The 26,671-nt window shown below is 39.4% G+C and overlaps 1 protein-coding gene across 2 annotated transcripts; it reads left to right on the top strand.

The window, feature by feature from the left end:
* Nucleotides 1–26,671, top strand: mesh (sushi domain containing 2 mesh). Of its 2 annotated transcripts, XM_028173996.2 has the most exons (22): nucleotides 1–711; nucleotides 8,786–9,024; nucleotides 9,432–9,638; nucleotides 10,094–10,252; nucleotides 10,548–10,685; nucleotides 10,912–11,080; nucleotides 11,622–11,879; nucleotides 12,212–12,551; nucleotides 12,795–13,076; nucleotides 13,754–13,886; nucleotides 13,961–14,055; nucleotides 14,631–14,749; nucleotides 15,137–15,288; nucleotides 16,275–16,383; nucleotides 17,165–17,301; nucleotides 17,876–18,005; nucleotides 18,569–18,831; nucleotides 22,266–22,370; nucleotides 22,874–22,982; nucleotides 23,160–24,032; nucleotides 25,407–25,563; nucleotides 25,855–26,671. In XM_028173996.2, the coding sequence occupies exons 1-22, from the start codon at nucleotides 348–350 to the stop codon at nucleotides 26,066–26,068; spliced, it is 4,752 nt and encodes a 1,583-aa protein (XP_028029797.2). In that variant the 5' UTR covers nucleotides 1–347; the 3' UTR covers nucleotides 26,069–26,671. The 2 variants fall into 2 exon arrangements, with proteins under 2 accessions (XP_028029797.2, XP_028029796.2); XM_028173995.2 differs by lacking the exon at nucleotides 23,160–24,032 and having other exon boundaries at nucleotides 2–711.

Genomic DNA, 26,671 nt, shown 5'->3' with positions numbered 1-26,671 from the left:
TTAAATCGCTGAATTTAATAGAAGCAAGTCGTTTGCGATATATTATCGTCGGCAATTAATTTCTAGTTGCGTCTGTTTTGTAGTGGAAAGGATAAATTGTACAAATCTAACACACTCCCCAATAAGCAGGGCCACGATTAGGACAAAGAATTTGGCACACCTAACGTTCCTATTTACTATCTTATCATATCTGTGTTGATAATACGATATCAGCCGCGTACACAATATACCCACACTTCAGTCGACCTATACAATAGAGAGGCACCTGTCGTTGTTGAGAGCGAATAAAAAAACCGATAAGCCGACCAAATAACGATGACCACAAAAGCGTGAAAGAAACTGGAACAATGGGTGTTAAAATCAAATTAGTTTTAGCGGTGGTCCTAATTTTAAGTGCCAATGTTTTAGGACAAGACGAAATAGTTAATGATACGGAAAGTACTGTGAGTGTTACCGAAGCACAGGTAGTGGAACTTGAAACGGATGTTAAAGAGAAAGAAGATGAGACATTTGAAGAAACTTCACCGGTAGAACTGCTGCCGGATACTGAAAATTTAGAAGTGCGAAGCGGGAAGTACCAGCTCAACGATGGCTTAGTTGGAGAAGAGCCAGTTAACCTTGAAGCTGTCGATTTCAACTCGAACAATGTTGAAAGCGAAAAGCAACTCCTCTCGCCACCAAGTACTACGGTCGTCACCGGAACTGACTATTGTAAGTGTTTTCTTTTTAAATAATATTAAAACGCCTGTATCTAATCCAAATCTGAACTGCTTTTTTCGTTTTGCCTTTTCTTTTCATTTAAGTCGTAACGCAATTGCAATTTAAATCTAGTGAGTTTCGGCCTAACTTTAGGACTCCGACAAGATGGACTGACGATCTATTGAGGTTCGCGGATATCCGCTGGGTGCAGGCAGCGCAGGACCGGTCTTTGTGGCAATGCTTGGGGGAGGCCTATGTCCAGCAGTGGACGTCTGTGGGCTGATAAGAAGAATTTCGGCACCAGTCCCAACTTTTGAATTAAGAGATACCTAATACCAAGAGACGGTTGTTTCGTTTTTTCTATAAATCTCAAATAAAAGAAGACTTCAATTTCTATTCTAGACGATGACCAATTTTAGAGAATCCTTGCAAATCCTGTCCCAGAACAAACTAAGTACGAAGGTGTGATTCATAATTGAGTTGAGTCATTACATACATAACGCTTTGGAAAGAGACATACATTGTATTCCTCTAGTATGTTTGACTTGTGTATGTACTCCCATCTAAGACGCGGTATTGGACTTCCGCTAAGTTCTCGAGCTTAACAATTTATAATTGTAATATACATATATATAATTTTACGCCTTTTTTCAATTAGAACCGTTTTAATAAATAATAATTATGACCTATTAACTCGCAACCGTGTAAGAACGATAAGAGCCACGCCTAGGCATATTAAACTCGAAAACATTATAAGCGACATGATATCGAAGCGTCCAAAATGTATTTTTTTCTTTTTTTTTTAACACGCTTTTACAAGTTTGGCTTGCGTCACTTGTCGTCATGTTCATCAGATTCGAGTATACCTGGAATCAACTGGAAATGTGAACAGGCATGACCAAAGATTCTTGGTAGATAGATACCAAAGATACAATATTTGTATTACGAGTAGTTTAACTTAGTTTGATTTTCTGCCGCGAAGCAGTAATGCGTTTCGGTTTGACGGGTGGGGCAGCCGTTGTAACTGTACTTGAGAGACTCTTGTCCACCCATCTAAGCAATAAAAAAGAGCTTTTAATTTTTAATTCAGCTCATTATTATTCAGTTCATTATTGACGCGTTTTCGCGGCATACGAAGACACAGAGCACATACGGCTTATCGAATTTTGAGAGCTCATTGGATCTCTGTTAGATCATGAACAAATGCTATTGCCATATTGAGAAATAAGGAAAATATCTCAGTTGGGTATTGGTCTCAACCCCTGACCTCGTGATCGCTTCGCGGTAGAAAGGGGCAGAACCCTGAAACTTATCAGTTGAGGCCAATAGCACGCACTACAAGTAATGGTTTTGGCTATTGAATTAAAATTTAAATGTGTAAATTTGCGTTGTTTCTGTTCAAAAAAAAAAAACGCATTTCTTCATTCTGTCTACCTTCTAATGCCATCACCATAGTCATAACACACTGAGTTTCTCGCCGGATCTTCTCAGTGGGTCGCAATTCAGATCTGGTGGTAGATTCAGCGAAGCACTGCTCTTGCTAGAGCTAATGTTAGCAAATCCTCTCAGGTTGAGCCCGTGAGCTCCACCTACCCGTTCGGATGTAGCTGAAATAGCCTACCAGCGAATAGGTACCTAGGGAAAAAAAATACCATCATCGCCTTCTACTTTTCATAGTATTTGTCGTCTTTAATAAACGGGTGTCACTAAGCAATGCTCTGGCCATTTTAAACCTCTTTTAAGTTGAAATCTATACTAATATATACATCTACAGTGGTTTTTACGGATTTTCCCTTATAACTACTGAACCATGCATCCGATTGATTTGGAACTTGGTATCCATGTAGAAAATACACATACTTAATGGATAGGCTAATATTTATATGAATGTTGGACTCCCTAATAATAATGACAATAAATAATAGTGTTAATTTTAAATGCCCAGTGAATTGGGTGAGTACGGCTAGTTATTTATAAAAATATTCATGCGCTTAAAACGTTATTTTAAATTATTATCCGTACAGAGTACTAAACTTTAATGAACGACAAATTAAGTACAGATAAGGGCTCGTATCAGTTAAGATAAAGAATGCTCGTAAAGAATTTGTTTAAATAAAATTATGATTTCATCACGAAGTTGGTTGAAGGATCATGTTTTTGGGTCGTTATGTGTAACTAACAAACCGGGTCAATGCTGAAGAGTCTCTGTTTAATTAATGTACATACCTTTTCTTTTTAAATCTTTAACTAGTTAATTTTACGTATGAGTAAAAACTGTGCAGTGCTCGTCTTTTTCCTACCTAAGCTTAAGCCTTGAGAGGCTATTTCAGCGGAACCTTAACTAGTAGGTGAACTCACGGGGCTCAAACCTGATGACGTTGCTAACACGAACCCTAGCAAGAGCCGTGCTTCGCAGAATCTACCACCGGATCGGAAACGCGACCCACTGAGAAGATCCAGTGAGAAACTCAGTGGGCTGTGTCTGAGAGTTAATTTACTTGTCGAACCGACGAGAAATCATCGGTCATCGTTCTCGTCGGCTCGACGAGAACGATGACCGGTGCTTGAGGTACCAAAAAGCACCGTTAGTGGATCGGAAGGAACATGCAGTACTCATTAACGGATAATTAATTGAACGATGTCAGTTTTACTCGATGGAAAACAGCATGTTATGATGTTTTTATTGTAATCGAGAACTTTTTTGTTTATCTGTACCTAACAGATGTTTGATCAATAAATTTCGATAGAATTAAAAGATTAACAAAAATAGGTCAAAAATTCTATTAAGTTTCTGGCGGTACTCCCTTATTTGCTGGTTGTAAGGCCGTAAAGACATATAGCAAGTCCGCACGAGTAGATAAAAACACTAAGTATATCTACCAAGCAGAAGCCATACATTTCGGTTCGGTTAATACTATACAATTGAAACTTCGACATCAATCCTCAATTAATTATCATAGTATTATTGATTTAACTAAAACTGATTTTCCAAACAAAAAAACTTACAAATTCAGTACTATGTGTTTACTGAAAGACTATCAAATCAACACAAAAAAAATTAAGCATTTAATCAACAAGCGTAACACCAAAACAACAAAAACTGGGCAAAATAAATCTATTAATAGTGATGGATATTACAGATTCATAATAAAAATAACTCATATTAATAATAAATTGAACCCTTAGAACAGAAAAAGTGAATGATTACTTATCGTCCACAGAAGTGCCTTTCCCTTTGCTCACATTTAAATATTACAAATAAAGACAACAAAAATATTTACACAGGTTAATTTGCATCGTTTTAAAATACAGATTCTTCATCTTCACTGTCCGCTTAATGCTTTATTTGACATAATAGAATTATGTTCTCTCCATATTTTTCTGTAATGGAATTTTAATATTTAATTAATTATTTAATAAGCTGTATAGTGAATAGGGCCGTTCGCATTGTCGATAATCCCATTTTCACTCATCGTTTGGAGCCTATGGGTCTGCGGAGTGACTTCGGTTCTCCTTGTATTTTGTACCATATGCTCTCTAGGGGGAGTGCTCTGAGGAACTGTTTAAGATTTTCCCATCATCTCGTTTTTACCACAACACTGTCCGTAGTTCATCTATACTATCTAAAATCACTACGTTCATCCACAGTGCGTTTCCAGAGATCTTTTTTACCACTTACCATCTGACTTTGGAATGAGCTCCCCGATGTGTCCCAAGAGCTGAATCTATCATCGTTTAGGAATCGCGACCCAGTACCGGGGTCCCTAGGCCTGCTCATATTGTTAGAGCTGAAAGCGTCTAGTACTGAGATTAATGGATCTGATGGAATATCTTGCAGAGATATGTTCCCAGTTACTACTTACTCATGACGAAGAGTTTCTGTAATTTGTCGCAGGGTTATCTCAGTAACTGCCCTATTCATAAAAGATAACGGCACCTTAATGACACCAAATTCCGCCAATCTTGAAAAGTCAGGCGTGAAATTGACATCGTAATGCCTACGAATCCTTTCGTCGCAATGATGGCGGCGTTTACTTGGACTTGTTTAAAATACATGTTAGGTAGGTGTTAGACGTACAAATTAAAAGTACCTACGCGGTTTTTAAGATCGCGAACTTAGTCGGGTCGACGTCCGTAACACACATGAAACATACTCACTCGGTATTGCGATGTCGTCGACAGAAAAAGCTTTCTGTTATTTAGTAATTATATCACAGTACATTTCGATGCCTCCAATGAACACTACTCTAACTCAAAATTTTGAAATTTTCATTTTTCACGCAAATCGCTTCACTATTTTAAAAGTATTACAAATCATTATTAATGGGGTTCGAAGCAAGAGTAAATCAGCTAGTTACACAAGAAAAAACCATAAATATATCTGCAATAATAAAGATTTTATCAACTTTTTTCGTTTAAACGCTCCTCCTGTAAACCTACGAATTTGGAGCTAGCGTAGTGTTCATTGGAGGCATCGTTTTAAAAATTTTAATAACAAGTCGAAGAGTTGTCGCTCGCGGTTCGCAATGCTACCACACGTACAAGCGGAGGCGGGTTAAGAGCAAAGTTTCAAATATGTCGGATCGCCAAAGAAGTTTGGCGATTGTCTACAAACAAGATGTACTATGTACCAATGTATATTACGCACCGAGGGAGAAAAGTAGGAAATTCACGCCCGCGAATTGTTTTGTCACAATTGAATTGTGACAATCGCGGGTGGGAATGTTCTACTTTTCTCCCTAAGTGCTTATTCAATTTTTTTTCAACCGGGATGAAAAGTTCGCTTTTAGTCCGCGGACGCGGAGTCCTCTCACCGGGAGAGAATCGAGTACTTTTGTCCCGCGTGCCAGGGACTAAAAGCGAACTTTTCATCCTGGGGGGGAAACAAAGATATTTTGAAACTCGCCGCGAATCGTATTCGGATACGTATATACATTAATCAGTCAGTAATTGTTATGACAATAATCATTACGCTAACCAGAATGCCACCTACTCTGAATGACACTTGAAATTTCTTATACGCAACATCATATTTGTCTTAGATAAGAACACGCGTTAAGTATATTCTTGGAATATAGCAATATGAATCGTGAGTAATAATTGTTTGTTAATGAGTTGATTTAAATTTCGAAACAATCGGAATTCTAAAATAAAGCGTTTTTTTTTTTAGTGCGTAGCTTGCACTACATGTCCGAATTCGCTGATGGCCTGTTTAGGGTATGTGGTTGCCTGAGGCCATATACATCCCGGCTTGAATCCTGCCACTTACTAACACGAGGTCTAGTATGAAAGCGAACTAAAAACTACATAAACAATTTGTTAATCGTGTTGATTATCAGGAAATTAAAGCAAGAAGAACGAAAAGAAGGCAAAGTATTAAATTAATAATTTATTGCACTTTTTTTTACCTACCAATCCGCTAGTAGCCCAAGGGGCTATTATAGCTACACAGTGGCTGGTAAGTAAACACACTGACTCCAGCAAGAGCAGTGCTTCGTAGAACCTACCACCGGATTGCTTATGATACTGTCAAAGATACTTGATACGTGAAAAGTGAAGTAATAATTGTGTGTGTGTGGAGTAATAAAGTGTCATAATAAGGTCATCTGATCCCAAGCTAGGATTTCCTGTAGTATGGAAATCAGAGACTGAGGTGGAGGTGGACGAGCTCACAGCCCACCTGGTGTTAAGTGGTTATTGGAGCCCATAGACATCTACGACGAAATGTGCCACCCACCTTGAGATATAAGTTCTAAAGTCTCAAGTATAATTACAGCGGCTGCCCCACCCTTCAAACCGAAACGCATTACTGCTTCACGGCAGAAATAGAAACGGCGTGCGGACTTATAAGAGGTCCTACCACCAGTAATACATACTTAAATACGCTTAAATACGTACATTTATAGACATTAAATACACAGACAAAGAGCGAACAAGCCTGTTAATCATATGAATGTTTGCCTGATGTCGGAATCGAGTCTTTACAATCAGAGGCACTAATTTCCGCGCCACCGAATCAGCCAGTCAATGAAAATCAAGTCAAATACGGATGCATACGGATTAAGCTAATAAAGGCATGTTAAAAACATCATTAACGTATAGAGGATTTAGCGCGCGCAAACTGAGGGAACTATTCAATTACAGAAAATAAACTATAAGAAAGTCACTTGTAAAATAAATAGTTTGAAACAATCGAAAGTGACATCATACGTCGAGTTAGTCGCCTCCGTCCGATATAAAACGATAAGCTATCATTTATCGGAGGTTAAGCCCGATATAGACACTTACTAGAACTATTTGCCTCGGGAAATTGTGCCCTCAATGAAAACATTTAGATATGTATAGAAATTCAACGCCATTACGAATCAAAATGAAGTTTTTTTTTTTTTTTTTTTTTTTTTTTTTTTTTTTTTTTTTTTTTTTTTTTTTTTTTTTTTTTTTTTTTTTTTTTTTTTTTTTTTTTTTTTTTTTTTTTTTTTATTGCTTAGATGGGTGGACGAGCTCACAGCCCACCTGATGTTAAGTGGTTACTGGAGCCCATAGACATCCACAACGTAAATGCGCCACCCACCTTGAGATACAAGTTCTAAGGTCTCAAGTATACTAACGACGGCTGCCCCACCCTTCAAACCGAAACGCATTACTGCTTCACGGCAGAAATAGGCAGGGTGGTGGTACCCACCCGCGCGGACTCACAAGAGGTCCTACCACCAGTAATTACGCAAATTATAATTTTGCGGGTTTCATTTTTATTACACGATGTTATTCCTTCACCGTGGAAGTCAATCGTGAACATTTGTTGAGTACGTATTTCATTTGAAAAATTGGTACCCGCCTGCGGGATTCGAACACCGGTGCATCGCTCAACACGAATGCACCGGACGTCTTATCCGTTAGGCCACGACGACTACAAAGTCTTAAGCATTCGTTTATTTGCAATCAAAGCAAATCGGTCGCGAATTTCGATAAGGCAAGCTGGTGGTAGGACCTCTTGTGAGTCCGCGCAGGTAGGTACCGCCGCCCTGCCTATTTCTGCCGTAAAGCAGTAATGCGTTTCGGTTTGAAGGGTGGGGCAGCCGCTGTAACTATACTTGAAACCTTAGAGCTTATATCTCAAGGTGGGCGGCGCATTTAATTTGTAGATGACTACGGGCTCCAGTAACCACTTAACACCAGGTGGGCTGTGAGCTCGTCCAACCATCTAAGCAATAAAAAAAAATTGCTTTAAATGCTGTTGCCTGCTAGAGTTCTAAGTATGAACTTACTAATACAAGGGCTGCCCTATTCTTAAATCCAAAACGCATTACCCTTTCACAGCAAAAATAGGTAAGGTAGTGAGACCTACCCATGCTCACAAGAGGCCATACCACCAGTAATTACTTAATTTGGATGTCATTCGTTCATCGTGGTAGTCATTCATGATGGTAAGTACATACTTCATTGCAAAAATGGGTACCTGCTTGCGTGATTCGAACACCAGTACATCGCGTCGCTCGATTCGCACGCATGCACCGGCCGTTTTATCCTTTAGGCCACGACTGAATCAAAAATGATTATATATCTGCTTAAAGTTTTTGAATTTGTTTGTTTTACATTGCTTTTTTTGTATCAATTCGGTTCAAACGTATCGATAAAACCGAGCATTGTACGTTAATAGTTAATAATAAGTTTACTAGCTGTCCGCTTCGCTGGCCATTTAAAATTAACATTATTATTTCTCACCCCCACAAAGATTCTCATCAACGCCCCCGCAACTGGTGTAGGGAGTCCAAAACTCATATAAATATTAGCCTATCCATTAAGTACATGTATTTTCTACATGGATACTAAGTTTCAAGTCAATCGGATGCACGGTTCAGTAGTTATAACAAAACATCCGTAAAAACCACTGTAGATTTATATATAGGTATTAGTATAGATATGAATGTAGTGATAAGTTTTGGTATAGACAGCATAATATTCTGAAAAAAATTCAAAAGTCCCAATTTAAATACAAGAATACCCTGATCAGTTATCAGTTAAAATCAGATGGGCTTATCTGCCCGTTGAGACACAAAAATACCAATAGCTTCATTATTACCCACAGCTTACATCGATGGCCGTGTCCTCCCAGCGACGACTTACCAGAATAATGGACAACCATACGTCATCACCACCCAGCGCCTTCAGCAGATCCGCTCCAATTTTATGTACTGGTTCTACGATCAAGGAGGCAGCGAAAACATCGGTGACTACCAGAGAGACATACACACTTCAACGCCGCAGATCCACAAGAATTTCAACTTTCAACTGCCATTCTTTGGGTTCAGATTCAATTATACAAGGGTAAGCATAGAAAAAAATACCGACAAAACCTTTAATTATATTTCAAACTATTAGTAACTATTTGCTGTTTGCTAAATATTATATCACTTAGTTACGTACTTAATCCAACTGTCTCATTATATTACCCACTGAGTTTCTCGCCGGATCTTCTCAGTGGGTTGTGCTTCCGATCCAGTGATAGATTCTGCGAAGCACTGCTCTTGCTAGGGCTAGTGTTAGCAAAATCTTTGAGGTTGAGCCCGTGGACTCACCTACCCGTAGCGAAGCTGGAATAAGCACATAAGACTACCAGCGAACAAGTAGCCAAAATGTTATCTATATACTGCCATAGTTAAGAATTTTTATTAACATAACCAAAATGGTTCCCAAAAATGTTGTGGAAAATAATGACTGTATCTATTTTCTAGATCTCGATGAATGGGTACATTTACTTCAGTGACCCCCCAGACCACTACACCTACCCATTGTCGTTTCCCGTGCGAGACTGGCCGAATATCAACGATCCTTCTTTCATAGGGATATTCTTCAGCAAGTGTCGTATTGGTAACATGAGACCCGAAGAGCCTGATCCGAGAAGACCTGGAATATACTTCAGATTGGACAGAGACTTACAGGTAACGTTCTTAACGCAATTTCGAAGCAGGAGTTTTTTATTTTATTTTTTATTATAGTTTAGATGAGTGGACGAGCTCAGCCCACGTGGTGTTAAGTGGTTACTGGAGCCCATAGACATCTACAACGTAAATGCGCCATCCACTTTGAGATATAAGTTCTAAGGTCTCAGTATAGTTACAATGGCTGCACCACCCTTCAAACCGAAACGCAATATCGCTTCACGGCAGAAATAGGCAGACAGAAGCAGGCAGTTAATAATTATAAATAACTAGATATACTACTCATTGAATTTAGGGCCCGTAGTGTGACCTTAAGTCGTAGCTCATAAGGACTAATGTAAATTGTTGCTGAATTGGATAATTACGCGTTAATGCCTAAGAATGAAACCCATAAATATTCCTAACAAGTAAAACAAACACGCGATATGTCAAGTGAATAATCTTTTTTTTTCTAGACACGTACGGACCAACTGGGAGTCGAGATGCGAGAACGCGTGACGTGGGACATCCGTGAGGGCGTCATCGGCTCTGAGACCTTCTTCCCGAAACATACAATAACGATCACGTGGAAGAACATGTCGTTTGCCGGCGGTATTGACAACTCGCTGTTTATGGTAAGTATTAACATCGTGTAATATCAAGTGTGTCCAAGAAACTTTGATCTCAGGTCTCTAGTTTGGCGGTCCCACCCCGTTTACCAAGTTTTTGGGCACCAGTAACTAGTTACGACCAGTCGGGTTGCTTGGTAAAAGTGGTTGATACTGCTTAAAATTAAATGCTTAAAGCACGTACAGAACGTTTTATTTTATAGAATATGTTCATTCCCCCTATGGTGGGTGGTATTTCTCTATTTACATCTCATTGAAATTACTTTGAAGCATACTTAATACCTCATTTTATCGGTTTTAGACAAACACATTCCAAATGGTTCTAGCAACGGATGAAGTCTTCACTTATGCGATTTTCAATTATCTCGAAATAAATTGGAGTTCTCACACTGAAGCTGGCGGAGACACCACTACTGGTGAAGGAGGCATACCGGCCTATGTAAGTTCTAGAAGTTTACTGTAATCTATTTCAAGATGTCCAGGATTGTAAGAATCCGTAGTATCAAAGTCTCTAGTCACCGAAAAGTCTGTATTACCATCAAACTCTTTCCGCTATGAATTTTCTGCCATAAATTTTGTGGCTAACCAAGCAGCTTTGGGCAAAAATGTATAAGATCTACGCAATTTTTTTATAAAGATTTTAAAATTTTTGTCGCTGATTCCAGATTGGCTTCAACGCTGGTAACGGGACACGAAGTTACGAATACAAACCGTATTCCCAAGCTTCTGTGCTTCGAGATTTGACCGGCAGAGGCTGGGCCAATGGCTTTCCAGGGCGACACATATTCAGAATTGACGAGAATATACTAATGGGCACTTGTAATAAGGATATCGGTTAGTTTTTATATTATTTAGAAACAGCAAACGTATTCCTATAGATTGCCTAAAATTCAGGTTAATTAAAAGTGGAGAAGTCAAACAGTAATAGTATAAATAAAATAAAAATTATTTTCCAATGTCCATAGAACTTTATTGCTATTTATTCCAATTGGCCGAGTTGGTTATTATTTTGTTATACCATTATAACTACTCAAGCATAATCAGTTTATGATGCAATGACTTTTGACAATTTAAGATGCCTTTAGATATATTAATTTAAGGTTCAAAATTTCATATATAATGGCCTAGATCTAGGGTTTTTTCGAGTTTTTTCGAGTCGATTCAAGATTTTTTCAAGTTGAGTTGAAAGTGTACAGTTTACAAGTACAAGGTTTTCCTACACTTTCAACTCGACTCGAAAAAATCTTAGTTTTTACTAAGATACCGATACCAAATATTTCTAGCCAGTTGATACAGAAATCAGGATTGCTAACCAATAGATCACCTACTTAAAGCGGTGTAAGTATTGACGCTGTTTCTTTATTTATAATCTCAGACGGCGCCAACCTGCCCCTGATGTTCGCGCCAGAGAGTGGTAACATGCTCGGCGGCACAATCGTCAATATCACGGGTCCATGCTTCAATCCCAACGACAGAATAACGTGCAGATTCGATACAGAATCCGTTCTCGGAGCTGTTGTGGACGTCAACAGGGCTATCTGTGTGCAACCAAGATTCTGGCACAATGGTTACGCAAGATTTGAAGTTGCCATTAACAATGAACCTTATAAATGGAAAGGAAGATATTTTGTTGGTAAGTTTGCTTTTAAAATAGGCTTTGAAACGAGTTGTTAGAAGTCTTGTACATGCACACTTTTGTACACTATATGCCATTACACCACAAGTTGCTTACGGAACACAACCTTGAACCAAGAGTTCGAAGTCCCAGTTTCGTTGAGTGTAACACTAATCTTATCCTGAATTTGGCAACAAAGCGCCTCTTTTGTTTGAGGTGGATACATTTAAGAATGATAAACTTATCCTACAAAATACCTGGGTCTTTCGTTACTGAAACAGGCGTAATGATTGACCCGGCAAGGGCGAATCTATTAATTCATATCATTAATTAGGTTTCATTTTTTTCAGAAACCCCTGCGACCGCAACCGAAAAGATATTTTTCCCAGATAATTCTGTACACGAAAGATATCCTCCAGAAGTCCGAATAACTTGGGACCGATTTAATTTGACAACAAACCTAAACGTGCAGCTCCAAATCAGTTTGTGGGGCTACAAAGAAGTCACGATCCGACCTCAATTAGAATACATCGATATGATAGAAGTCGGAGTTGCGAACACCGGTGAATACGTGATAAATCCACAAAATTTCCGGAACAGGGAAAACATCATGCACAACGACATGCAATTTGGTTTTCTGCAAATCAATTTGACCACTCCCGAAGTATTCAAAGGGGTTCCTATATCTCCGTAAGTATCCTGTTAATGTCCTTAAAATATACTTTTGAAATGTAAATTTACTACACTAAAATTTTGTTTTTTAAGCCGAAATGCACTTTATGACAGTCGTTACCACAATATTGAAATCGCCATCATCAAATTCGTCCCTGACCGTACCAAAACTAAAGTTTCGGATTCGTAAAAACAGTTTTAATTGTATTTTAATAATTGAAAGGTTATATGGAAACCGCTGAAGCTTATTTTTCCTTTTAGGATTCTATGGAGTCGTCCGATCCCGCTAGGTTGGTATTTCGCCCCACAGTGGGAAAGGCTTCATGGACAGCGCTGGTCGAACTCCATGTGTAACAACTGGCTTCGAACCGATCGTTTCCTTAAGAACTTTGCAGCTCAAGTTTGGGTCTGCCCCTGTACTTTGGAACACGCGCTTCTTGATAAAGGTCGCTTCATGCCGGACTTGGACTGCGACAGAGACACGAACCCTACTTGTAGATATCATTGGGGTGGTATTCATTGTGTCAGGAGTGGTGCTCCAAGGTAAGAGAAAACTAATAAAATTTCAGAGTTCCTATCTTTTTTATATTAATTGTTACTGTTATTTTTGCGCTCTATAACAAATATCACGCTGTTAACACTTCTTCTTGCATCGATCTCCTCAATACTGAGGGTCGTGACCATCTCCTCGCAACAAGAGTTTATTGCGCACTATTCCACGCCATTTGCCTCTATCTGCCGCCGAGTGTAGAGCATCGTGAACTGGTTTGTCGAGGGTAGTGCGGATCTGGTCAGTCCAACGTGTCGTTAACACTACAATAACTATAATATTACAACTGAATCACACCTTGTTCACACTTACTAATATTAAAAATCCAAGAATAGGCGATATTTACTAGTTGTTTAGAAGATTGTTATTTATTACAATACATCCCCTTAGGAGGAATGATGTTCTAAGCTCGACCCACTACTAATGCCTGCCTAAAGATTTGCTTAATATTCATCTCAAACTACAACAAATAAATACGTAGTAAAGATGTAATTTAGAATATAGTAAACTCACATTGATATAATCAGGTAGTCATAGTTTTTGTCTCGTGAAAATTTGACTCTCTGTATAAGCTTTTCCAAGCGAATTGAGCAATTGATGTGCGAATGAGTTTTCCACTCATAACTAGATCAGCCGCCCTTACTAATGACTAACGCCTCATATATTTTAGTTCGGAAGGTTCTGGTCAGCAATGCTGCTACGACAAGAACGGCTTCCTCATGTTATCCTACGACCAGATGTGGGGCTCTAAGCCGTCAAGATCTCACGATTTCGGATTTACACCTTACAACGAAGCCAATAAGGTATTTTATAACCAGGAACCTTTCTTTTTGGCATCGGTTCTATCAAATGCTGACCATTGTTTTGTTTTGATTAGGTTCCGTCGTTATCTCGCTGGTTCCACGACATGATTCCGTTCTATCAATGCTGTTTGTGGCAAGAAGAACAAGCTGTCGGTTGCGAGACTTTCAGGTAACCATTGCGTTTTATACTAATATATAGTAATAGGCGTATTGCTCTAAGCTGGTGGAAGAAATCATGTCGTCATGATCTACATGACGTCACGTTAAACTAGCCCTTACAATAGTTATACAACTCAAATATCTACACTCACTTTGATACCTAAAAACGAGTCAACCTCGACAGACCTCAACTTTATGAAGGCAATAACAGACCGTTATGACTGTGACTGTCACTGTTCACTTGCGGACTAAATAATAATAATAATAATGGTTGGTTCGAAGTAAATATCAGTTGAATGGAATACTTGAAATGTATTCAACTGATAATTACTTTTAATAAATGTATCTTTTTTATTTGATTGGTTTTGTTAATTTTAAGTATGTTTCAATGATACTATGTACACATATGGACTTATTGTTGTCTGAAATAAAACAAATCATTCATTCATTCATTCATTAATTCATTTATTTTAAGTATGTTCCACTATTCAAACCATTAATTATACGAGTAGCTATTGCAAAATTAGTTTCATTTTGAAGTTATGATTAATTTACTTCATGAGCCTTCTTATTTGACTAACTCAGGTTTGAACGTCGACCGTCTCAAGACTGTGTGGCCTATCAATCTCCAGGAGTGGCGGGTATCTTCGGTGATCCACATATAGTCACTTTTGACGACCTGCAGTACACTTTCAATGGCAAAGGTAAATATTATTCAGGGTAGATATCCCTTACCCAGACCACGAGTAAGATCGCCTATTAAGTGGATTGATTGGATAAAAGCCGCCGTAAAAGGCTCATCATCATTATACGAATGCACATGCACGAGGAGTGTGGCCGTCAGTGAGAAGTGGCGGCGTGTTGTGATATTTGCCACTAACACTTTAAATGATGACCACGACCACTCTGTCAAGAACGATACCGACTTGAATTCTTAATCCCAAATCGAGAAAATAAGATTTTACAAAAATACACTGTTTTGCTTTTAAAATAACGTCGGACTTTCTTTGGTTGTTTTTAAGGTGCACATTTGTTATTTAAGGCCTTTGATAAGGAATCGATTTAATGTAAATTAAATTTGTATTGCTTAGGTGAATACGTCCTAGTGAGGGTGGATCATTCACAACTCAAGCTCGACGTCCAAGGTAGATTTGAACAGGTACCAAGAAATATTCACGGTGCGGTCAACGCGACGCACTTAACGTCAGTCGTAGCAGCGTCCAACAACTCTCAAACCATTGAGGTAATACCTATATTTGGTTGTAATTTTTTTTCCCTACCTATGCCGATAGCCTTGAGAGACTATTTCAGCTTCTCCTTGACGTGTAGGTGAGCTCACGGGGCTCAAACCGGGAGTGTCGCTAACACCGGCCCTAGCAAGAGCAGTGCTTCGCAGAATCTACCACCGGATCGGAAACGGGACCCACTGAGAAGATCCGGCGAGAAACTCAGTGGGCTGTGTCTGTGGGCTAATACACTCGTCGAGCCCTTCGTCGCAAGCGACGGGTTCGACGAGGACGGTAGTGGTTATCAAGCGAACGAATTGCGTATAGGAAACAATATAAAATTAAATAAATATCGATTCAGTTCATAATATGATTTATAAACACAATATAGCCGCAATAAATTATTCCAAATAACAATGTATATGTTTGAAAACTTAAAATAAACACGCCTAAGTTGAAAACTGAATTAACAATTCATTTCATCATTTTTATCCAGTTGGTACTGTTCTAGATATCAAAAAGCGTAGGTACTATAAAATTATCGCATTAATTATTATTTATTCCGAGTTCTTAAAATCGTTGAAGATGATTCAAGATTCCGATCTATATAACTATATTATATAAAAATGATTTGCTGTTCGTTAGTCTCGCTAAAACTCGAAAACAGCTGGACCGATTTGGCTAATTTTGGTCTTCAATTATTTGTGGAAGTCCAGAGAAGGTTTAAAACGTGAATAAATATGAAAATGCTCGGAATTATATAAAAACAAACAATTTTGTTTTTCCTTTGATGGGTCCCCCGTCGGACGGATTCCTTTAAGTTTATTTTATACAAAAGTTTAGGTCTTTTATTTATCGATAGAGGCACTACGAAGTCTGCCGGGTCAGCTAGTATAATATATAATAAAAGCGATTTTATTATTAAGCATCAGCACATCAGTCAGGGTTAAAACTGACACTGTGACCATAGGATTGATTCGACTGACTTTTGATATTTCCACAGGTACGCCTTCGACCACAACACGCTCAGTGGAGGTACAGGCTCGATGTTTTCGCCAATGGCAAGAGAGTCTACTTCGACAGGACTGCACTAAGAGTACAATATTTCCCAGGTAACATGTCAATCGGTGTTCACGCAACGTCAAACCATGATATGATATTCCTCAATAGTTTGTGAATCCGATTTCTGCCGTGAAGCAATAACGCGTTTCGGTTTGAAGGGCGGGGCAGCCGTTGTAACTATACTTAGATCTTAGAACTTATATCTCAAGGTGGGTGGTGTATTTACGTTGTAGATGTCTATGGGCTCCAGTAACCAATTAACACCAAGTCGGCTGTGAGCTCGTCCAACCATCTAAATAATAGTTAATTAAGTTCTAGGGATCTTTTTTTCATATCTATTCTCGTCAGGTCATTTATTTATTTATTTTTATTTATTTTTTTATTAAGTTCCACCAACAAAGCGGATCATCAATACAAAACATTGATAAACTATTCAATCATCAATATCACTTAAAATTAGTTCAGCGCAATCGGACAACTCCGAATGAACATTGACGGAGACCGCGCTACCGTGAACTGTATTGTAGTCCCAAAGGATTCTGTTTAAGGGAGAGTAAGCACCTAAATTCGAAAGAGCGGGCTTTCGAATTTACGATTTAAATTTCTTTGTAGGTACTTAAGGGCTGATATTTTTAACCTAGATTCACCAAAAGAGTAGGTGATCTCACGGGGGTCCAACCTATGGACGCTACTAACACTAGCAAGAGTAGTGCTTCGCAGAATCTACCACCGGATCGGAAACGCGATCCACTGAGAAGATCCGGCGAGAAACTCAGTGGGCCGTCTGAGGGTCAAGGCTTCAACTATATGTCTTCGTTTTCATTATACCAGGTGTCACCGTGTACCAGCCTATGTACGTCCTAAACCAGTCGGAAATTGTCGTTATGTTCTCGTCTGGGGCCGGATTGGAAGTAGTCGAGAATCGTGGCTTCATGACCGCGAGAGTTTATTTACCGTGGACGTTTATGGTTAGTGAAATTGACAGTTATTTTTATTTTATTTATTTATACTTTATTACAGTTTTTTTTTTAAACCATAACATTTTGTTAGTAAGAATTACTTATAATCTATGTTAGTAACTTAAAATATGTATCTGAAAAAAAAAATTCCAAAAACTCTTGCATCCATCCTAACACTCTCCTAGGGGCACTTAGGGGAGATGGAGGACCTCGGTCCTTAAATTTCTAAACACGACTTTAAGGATGGGACTGTTGCTATATAGTTTGAGACTTTAACCTCATGTTTTTTAGTTGGATAACTGTATTCGTGCTGTGGTGTCTTTTTTCATATAATAATTATTTATTTTTATTATGTAACGTACGACACAATACTAGGATTACAATCTAGCTCAATAAGGGTAATAAGTAATTTTAATTTAACATAAACTACAATTTTAACTAATGTCTCTAAGAATAAATTCCACTGACCTTACTTAGTGCCTATTAAGGCTACGCACTTTTGTTCATGTGTTTTTTAACTCATATAACGAGTATGAGTATAAGAATGAGCTACCTACACCTATTATACCTTTCATTTTTTTAGAATCAAACTCGAGGATTATTCGGCAACTGGTCTCTGGATGTGAACGATGACTTCACAAGACCCGATGGCACGCTGGCATCGGTCGATCTGAACAATTTCCAATCCGCCCACAGAGATTTTGCACAGCACTGTATGTATCTTTCACTTTCTTTGTTATTACATTGTGAATTTTCAATAAAGATAAAATATGTTATTAATCTAGTAAATGTAAAATGATCTTACTAATTTAGTTTATTAATATGTGAATTAAATTAAACGAATAGAATTAATTTTTGAATAAACGGTTTTTTTTATTGCTTAGTTGGGTGGACTAGCTCACAGCCAACAACAACAACAACAGCTGGTGTTAAGTGGTCACCGGATTCCATAGACATCTACAACATAAATGCCGCCACCTACGTTGAGATACGAGTTCTAAGGTCTCAGTATAGTTACCACGGCTTCCCCGCCCTTCAAACCGAAACGCGTTACTGCTTCACCCCAGAAATAGGCAGGGTGGTGGTGCCTACCCGTGCGGACTCACAAGAAAGAATACTTCAACAGAGATACTGATTTAGACCATACAATAAACTCACACCATACATAGGATACAGTATACATTAGCTACGTTCTCATTGACATCTTTTTTATAGCCTTCTGTATTTAGGACATCATAGTATGACAAGTGAATCACAAGCTTATTAATTTTCCCAGGGCAACTCACAGATCGTGAGCAACGGGACATCGGCGTAGCGATGTTCGTTAGAGAATATGGTCGGACGGCGGCTTATTACAACGACAATGAATTTATACCGAACTTCATACGAGAACCGGCGAACTTCTTGCCGGCGAATCGTTCTCACGACGTGGCAAGAGCTATCGAGATATGCCAAGATTCTTATCAGTGTCGATACGATTACGGCATGACCCTCAATCGGGATATGGCTGAATTTACGAAGAATTATCTCTCATCGATTGTAAGTGTAAATCTATACATACACTAGCCTACCCGGCAGACTTCGTAGTGCCTCAATCTATAAATAAAAGACCTAAACTTTTGTATAAAATAAACTTAAAACAAACAAAAGGAATCCGGACGGGGGACACATCAAAGGAAAAACAAAAATTATTTTATTTTTATTTAATTCCGAGTGCTCTGGTCTTCCACAAATAATTCAAGACCAAAATTAGCCAAATTGGTCGGTAGTTAAGCTTCGTTAGTACTAACCTGTTCGTTCACCGTTCTCGTCGAACCCGTCGCTGGCGACGAAGGGTTCGTCGAGTAAACTAACCCATAGACATAGTCCACTGGGTTTCTCGCCGGATCTTCTCAGTGCGTCGCGTTTCCGATCCGGTGGTAGATTCTGCGAAGCACTGCTCTTGCTAGAGCCAATGTTAGCAACACTCCGGTTTAAGCCCCGAGGGCTCGCCTACACGTTATGGTAACGCTGATATAGCCTCTCAAGGCTATCAGCATAGGTAGCAAAAAAAAAGAACTAAACTGCACTGTCAATAAGGCGGGTCAGTCGTAACACAAAAAAAATTGGAACTCTGACCCCACATGGGTGCCGTATTAATTCTCTGCAGTCTCCGATAACTCAGATACTGGCTAGGCCGTAAGCTCTGCTTAACCACAAAGCTTAAGAAAATGTAAATATGCGTAAATAATTGCGAATTCACTTACTAATGAATCACGCTTACACAATAATTGAACAACCTTGGTCGTTAAGGCAAACCTTTAACGTTTTCCCATAATTAAAAGTAGAAAAAAGTACATATTTACCTACAAAGAATATATTTCTAGAATCTCGGCATCACATATAATAACTAACAGTATTGTTGGTCTATTCAAGACAAGAGAGAGATCTGACCTAAGAAGATTTTTTTATTTTTTTATTGCTTAGATGGGTGGACGAGCTCACAGCCCACCTGGTGTTAAGTGGTTACTGGAGCCCATAGACATCCACAACGTAAATGCGCCACCCACCTTGAGATATAAGTTCTAAGGTCTCAGTATAGTTACAACGGCTGCCCCACCCTTCAAACCGAAACGCATTACTGCTTCACGGCAGAAATAGGCAGGGCGGTGGTACCTACCCGCGCGGACTCACAAGAGGTCCACATATTTTTGAATATCCTCAAATTTAGTTTTGAGTTTTATTTTATAGGAAACGTATTTGTTATTAATTATTCAAGCCTCCACTGGTGACGTATTATCATATGTACATATTAATCGAGAGGTTGGGAATACGTTTAAGGCCAAGGACTTTCTAAGGGCAGGACAACCGTTACTAGAATGTAATTGAGGCCAAGACCTCATGTGAAAAAAGTTGGCGGCTAAATTCTTGCCGTAGTACGAACAAGCACTGATATCCACCTAATGCCGAATAGGCAATAAACCGTCTGCCCAAAACCCTTCTAAGTCAATGATTAAATCCGCGGGTATCGCACCGTCTCCTTCGAGGCAGCGTGTGTTTTGGCGGGGACGCCGCCATGGGAGCTGGAGGCGGAGTCGCTCGCTGCCGACTATCGGTGGCGCAGCGAGCTTCGTGCTCGGGGCGTGGCGCGTGTCCCCGAAAGTGAGGCGCGGGCGCGGAAGGCCCATTCTCGGCGGTCCGTGCTCGAGTCGTGGTCGAGGCGATTGGCCAACCCCACGTGGGGGCTACGGACCGTCGAGGCGGTTTACCCGGTCTTTGATGACTGGGTGAATCGTGGCGATGGACGTCTCACCTTTCGTCTGGTGCAGGTGCTGACCGGGCACGGATGCTTCGGGAAGTACCTGCGCCGGATAGGGGCTGAGCCGACGACGAGGTGTCACCATTGTGGACACGACCTGGACACGGCGGAGCATACGCTCGCTGTCTGCCCCGCGTGGGAGGTGCAGCGCCGTGTCCTGGTCGCAAAGATAGGACCTGACTTGTCGCTGCCTGGCGTCGTGGCGTCGATGCTTGGCAGCGATGAGTCATGGAAGGCTATGCTCGACTTCTGCGAGTGCACCATCTCGCAGAAGGAGGCGGCGGGGCGAGTGAGGGAAAGCTCTCCTCACTACGCAGAAACCCGCCGCCGCCGAGCAGGGGGTCGGGACCGGGGTCGTATCCGTGACCTGGCCCCCTAAGAGCTAGGGGTCCCACCCGTTGTGTGCGGGGAGAGACCCAGACGTGGGGTGGCGTGCTTTGCACGCTCACCCGCAATAGGAAGCCGGGTGATGGTAGACCGCGTTCCCCCGACCGCTCTGGGGGAAGGTGTAACGCGGCGCCATCAAAGCGGACCGAGAGCCCGCTGAACGAGGGAACCGGTGGTCGTGTCGCTGGCGGCCACCGGTCCGGCGTCCGTGGGACGGTGGGATGGATGTAATGTGCTCTGCGTCAACCCTGTCCCGCCGTTTCAATAGTCCCGACTGGGCTCCGGCCCGGTCCGAGGTAGGGCGCCGGTTGTGAGCGGCAGGAGTTTTTAGTGAGGTTCAACTCCCACATACCCCACCTGCCGCGCGGGTGGGGATCCGGTGATTTTCTCCTGTGGAAAAAAAAAAAAAAAAAAAGTCAATGATTAAAAGTATTTTCTGTGCTATCTAGTATTCGCTATATCTATGAATCATTTTATAATTCTATAGCTATTTTAATGATTTTTTTTTAACTAATACTTTTTAATTAATTTGTAACTAATTGCAAAGACGTCTGCGCACTTATTCAGATTGATAAATAAAAACATTTGTAGCTACTAGCTACCTAAAAAACGCAGAATTTATAAATAGTACGTACAAAAACCATTTTAACTGAATCACCACTTTAAAGTCTAAAAACAAAGTATTAATCAAAATTAAAGTAATAGATAAAAGTAGGTAATTGATATTTTATTTAAACAGGAAATGTAAGGAAAATCTTTGATAAGTATAAGATAAATAAATAATTTTGACTCTATTTTATTGAAATATGAGATTGGCTCTGATTTATTGAAAAAACATTTTCATTGATTCTTTTTGAAGAGTTTTTACACTGTGCCGTTGCGTGCCAAGCTTTATGTCATTCTATTGTTCGTTTTATTGAAATGCATAATATGCCAAGGACTTAGAACACACATAGTAAGAATGTGGTCTTAACTCAGTCTGTCGTTGTAAGCCGTGAAGATTTATGCATTAAATGTTTTTTTTTAATAATTTTTAACATTAGAATTCTAAGTTTTGCCAATAATTTAAACGAAGACACTGACGTAACAGCACAGATAATATTCGTTTTCGTACGTTTCGCGCGCTCAAACTATTATAGTTTATTTATAGGGAGTTTTATCAATTGGGTCTCTTTTAATTGTGAGCTATTTATTAAAACTCAGTTCATATTTTACAGTTTTAATTAAATAATGTGCATAGTTACGAATCTGGTGAGTGATGAGAGCTATTATTTCATTTTGTTCCCAGACTAATATAAAAGAGCAGAACGCAAGGCGGGTCATCAGTTGCGGTATTTTGGAGACGCCACGTTTTGGAAGAAAGAGTAACTTCTTCTTCACACCTGGAACCAGGGTAACTATTCATTCTTACAAAAAGTTAACTCATATTTGTATGGAGTTGGAAGGTTTGCCTACATTTGCCGCTAGGGGTGCTGATCCAACTGCATACAAATTTGAGTTAACTTTTACGCTATCGAGAACGTTAAAAAATCCAACGAAAAAAAACAACTCTTCCTAGCTCCGTCTGGAAGCATTCGAGTCTTAAAGGTGAGCGGTGGTATTCACTTTCAGTACTTAATAGGCTCAACAAAATACATTAATAAAAGATCTAAGATTTCAAAGATAAAAAAGAATAGAAAGAAATACTACTGATTTGAAGTGATCTCTCTCTCCCGTTTTCATGTTCACGAATGTTCACGAATGATAAATCTTATTCTGACGTGGAGCGCTCAATTTAATGTTTCAGTTTACATAAACCGTTCCAAAACAAATGATGTGATGTGATTTTTTATTTTTTTATTTCTCTCGTACACTAACATGAGCAAATTAGTAGTAAGCTTTCGTTTTCTATGAAAGGTAAACTTCGAATGTAATCAAGACTTCATTCTGACCGGGGACAAAAGACGAGTGTGTGAAGATAACGGCAGATGGAATCTCCCTGACTATGGATACACAGAGTGTCTACGTAAGTGCACGCTAATATTAAATACGAAAAACGACTTTGAAACTATTATACATACAGGCTATTTTCAAAAAGGATTTTTCGAGTTAATATGTTGTAGATTGATTAGAAAAATCTTGAAAAGGATTTAAAAGCTCCTGCCGCCAGATTTTTGTAACGCACTATTTTTTCGTCATACAGGTCAGCAGGAATTCTCCCAACGTGCCCTATTCCTAACTTGGGGCGTCATAGTGGCAGTTATTCTACCATTAGGCCTCCTGATTTGCCTCCTCTGGTTCTGGTGCTGGCACAAACCGAGGTCCGAGGGCAAGGAGGGCTTCCGTTTCGAAGACTTACCGCGTTCAAAATCCGCATCTAGATTAAATCTTAGGTCTTCGTCAATGGGAAATATCACAGACACTATGAAATCTTCGACGATACCCGGTTCTGAGAAAAAATCCCCCGAAACCCCTACTGAGGAAACCCCGGCCAGAATAATAGGCAGGTCGGTCCTCGCTCCTCCCGCGGATGGGGATAGCTCAGGGATAGGCTATCCAGACTCGGGCAAAAGTGATTCCGGTAAATCTGACAAGTCCTCGGGTCTGCCTAAAAAGCGTAGGGCTTACGATAAAACATATCGTACCAATGAGCCATTGCCGAATGCACCCGATGTAGAATTCCCAGAAAAACTATGGGATCTGTCCGAGGAAGACTTGTTATCACTGACTTCACCATCAGATTCTGAATCTAATAGGGATTCCACTCTAACTCGTCCGGCTAAAGACATACAGTATCTAAACAAACCGCGACAAACGGGTCGTCAAGCCATACCGTCTGACTCGGGCTATTCCACGAAGGAGGGATCTGAGGATCCTTACGCGCCGAAATTCGATGACCAATACAGTCCAATACCCTCTCAGTATTCTCCCACGTACTCTGAAATTTATTCGCCTCCAATCAGTCCGGCCTCAGATTCGAGTCCCAGGAATACATATAATAATCCCGGCATTCCCGAAGCACCTAAAAGCGCTCCTGTTGACGGCATTAAAACTTTTACCATGCCAACGAACAAGGGTAAATCAATGGAAACCCTTATTGACCCACCAGCGGCCGAAGTACCCACCCTTAGTAGTCGATCGACTATGGTTTAATATTTGCATTGAGACTTTAAATTTGTATTAGAATAGTCTAGATTAAGTTCTGATAGTAATCACTGCCCATTCGTATGACAATTTCTGGGGAGAGTGTTTAGGTTATATATACATAATTATTTTTAAACGCACCTAATATTAGTGATTGCACTTTATTTTATTCTTCCGAATAGTGTTTCGTGAGATTTCCCATTGTTGTTGTTTTTTTATCTATTAAAATGTTTATGTTAAGACAAAAATAGAATTTATTTACAAAAAAAAGCCCTGATCACATAAAGAGGAAATTTCTGTTCCCAATCACGGTAGAATAACTTCCCTGTGAGTGATTTTTTTTTTTAAATAAGAAAGCAAGGAATATCTTACTGCCACGTTTTTGTGGAATGGAAATTTTCTCTGCTATCGTGATGTGTTTTATTTTTTTATTTCCCTAATGATACGTAGTGAGGCTATTGCTTGCTTTCTTATCAGAAACTGTTTTGTGTACGAAAAAAATTTATCTGGGTCACACTAACGGTGAGTACGTTTTAATATTTGCACCTTGTATGGTAAAGTAGGCCGATGATTTCGGGTATCTCTGATAACGTGACGTTAGTTTAGATAATTCACCAAAGGAGTGTTACAAAAAAAAAGTTCAACAAATGAGCTTTTGTAGGCCACGGACAATATCATTATATGCCTACGTTAATTACGAGACAAAACTTAAATAAATCTAAGCTAATAGTAAAACGGGAACTTTTTTGCCACGTACCATCCGGCTATGGAATCCGGCTCCACGGTGTTTCCCGAGCGCTATGACATGTCCTCCTTCAAACGAGGCTTGTGGAGAGTATTAAGCGGTAGGCATCGGCTTGGCTCTGCCCCTGACATTGCTGAAGTCCATGGGCGACGGTAACCACTCACCATCAGGTGGGCCGTACGCTCGTCTGCTTACAAGGGCAATAAAAAAAAAAACTGGAAATAAGAATGAATATGATATAAACACATTTCAACTCTCTATAGTAGAATACCATTATTTTTTTGGTCAGGATGAAATCGCCGGACTCCCACCCCACACTGGGGATGGCGGGCGGGTTATGTGGGAGTTGAACCGACTGAAGCCCCCTGTCGCTCAACAACCTACATCCGAGCCTCGCATGAGACAGAACTCATGAAAAGGCAAAGGGGGGAGAGTGAAGCACTTAGTGCGGAGCACATCTCTCACATCACCCTCCCCCCAGTAGAGTACCATACGCGCTATTTCATAATTATTATTCAAAAATTGGTAAAACTTTATACATGTTCTATTTATGACAAACAGGTAAACAGGAGTACTCGTCTCGGACTCTTGGTGCGACATGGGGCATCATTAGTGCTGTGATGCTGCCAATTATAATAATCTTAATCTGCGTCGCTTGGAGGATCTTGCAGAGGCGAAAAGCTGAAGAAAGAGAAGAAAACGAGTTCATGGATGTGAAGTAAGATTTTAAATTGCTTCTCTTTGTCATTTATATCTTGATAATAATTAAATTCAAAGTGTCTCACGATTTCAATGCCTTTATATTTGCAATGACAGGACCATAGATACCTAGGCTCATTTATCTTCAATGGCAATAGGTACAGTGAAATCTAAGAAAAATAATTAATTTTATCATAAATTAGCTTTAGAACAGATAAATGAAAAATACATATTATTTTATAAATACAATATTTATTTAACATGCCCTATAACTGAGGTTATGCCATTGTTAAATTATTATTTTTGACAGGACTCGAGCCATCGATCCTGACGATTCCGTTAAAGTGACTTCAGACGATGAAAGCATTCCTTACAAGAAAGACGTAACAGAAGAGACGCCTGAGCCCACAGAAGGCGTCCAGGCGGTGGAACCCTCCGATCCGAACTACAATTACGGTCGCCCCTACGTTAACCTCCAACCGGGACAACCGAGACAATGGGGTGGAGAAACTGAAATTAATTAATCTTGCTCAGAGTAATGTTTTATTTTTACTATAAGTTTTTTTTTAATTAATTAGTTGTGTGTTTACATGATTCGTATTGTTGTAGCGTTCGAGGTGATTTTTTTACCGTTTTAACGATGTATGGAAGTACCTACTTTATTCTTATTATGTAATTTTGGATACTTGATTTAAAAAAAAACAACATTGTATAAATTAACCGAATACATAGCTTTTAATTGGATTATGTAATCATTTTTAATTTTCTTACATAGGTTTTACTTATTTGAACAATCCCACCACTATGCTTTTTTTAAATGTACTTTATATTGAATTGATATGTTTGAATATATATTACGTGGAAAATTGTAATTATTGTTTTTGAATAAATTACAACACCAAGGCTCAAGACATGACAAAACTAAATTCATCTTTGCCAAATTTTTTAAACTAATTTCATATTTTATAGAAATAAAATATCTGTTTTTTTTTTTTTTAATAACGTAGGCCATTTAATAATTATGTAATCGAAAATCGATTTAGTTTACTTTACTTACAATGGTAAGGCATTGCTTTTCTAAAATAATACAAATTCTAAATGTATTGAATAAATACCAAATCGTAGTA

Source organism: Bombyx mandarina, chromosome A1, assembly GCF_030267445.1.
Source record: "Bombyx mandarina strain Sakado chromosome A1, ASM3026744v2".
NCBI classification, from domain to species: Eukaryota; Metazoa; Arthropoda; class Insecta; order Lepidoptera; family Bombycidae; genus Bombyx; species Bombyx mandarina.
The sequence above is the reverse complement of the archived record's forward strand: the minus strand, read 5'-3'. Positions and strand labels throughout refer to the sequence as shown.

What these genes read in the sequence shown, in the direction of transcription:
- mesh (XM_028173996.2), top strand. Translation starts at nt 348, where the DNA reads ATGGGTGTTAAAATCAAATTAGTTTTAGCGGTGGTCCTAATTTTAAGT. An exon ending in GTACACTTTCAATGGCAAAG is followed by an intron (nt 14,750 to 15,136) that starts GTAAATATTATT and finishes TGTATTGCTTAG; the next exon opens with GTGAATACGTCCTAGTGAGG. An exon ending in CAGAGATTTTGCACAGCACT is followed by an intron (nt 18,006 to 18,568) that starts GTATGTATCTTT and finishes TAATTTTCCCAG; the next exon opens with GGCAACTCACAGATCGTGAG.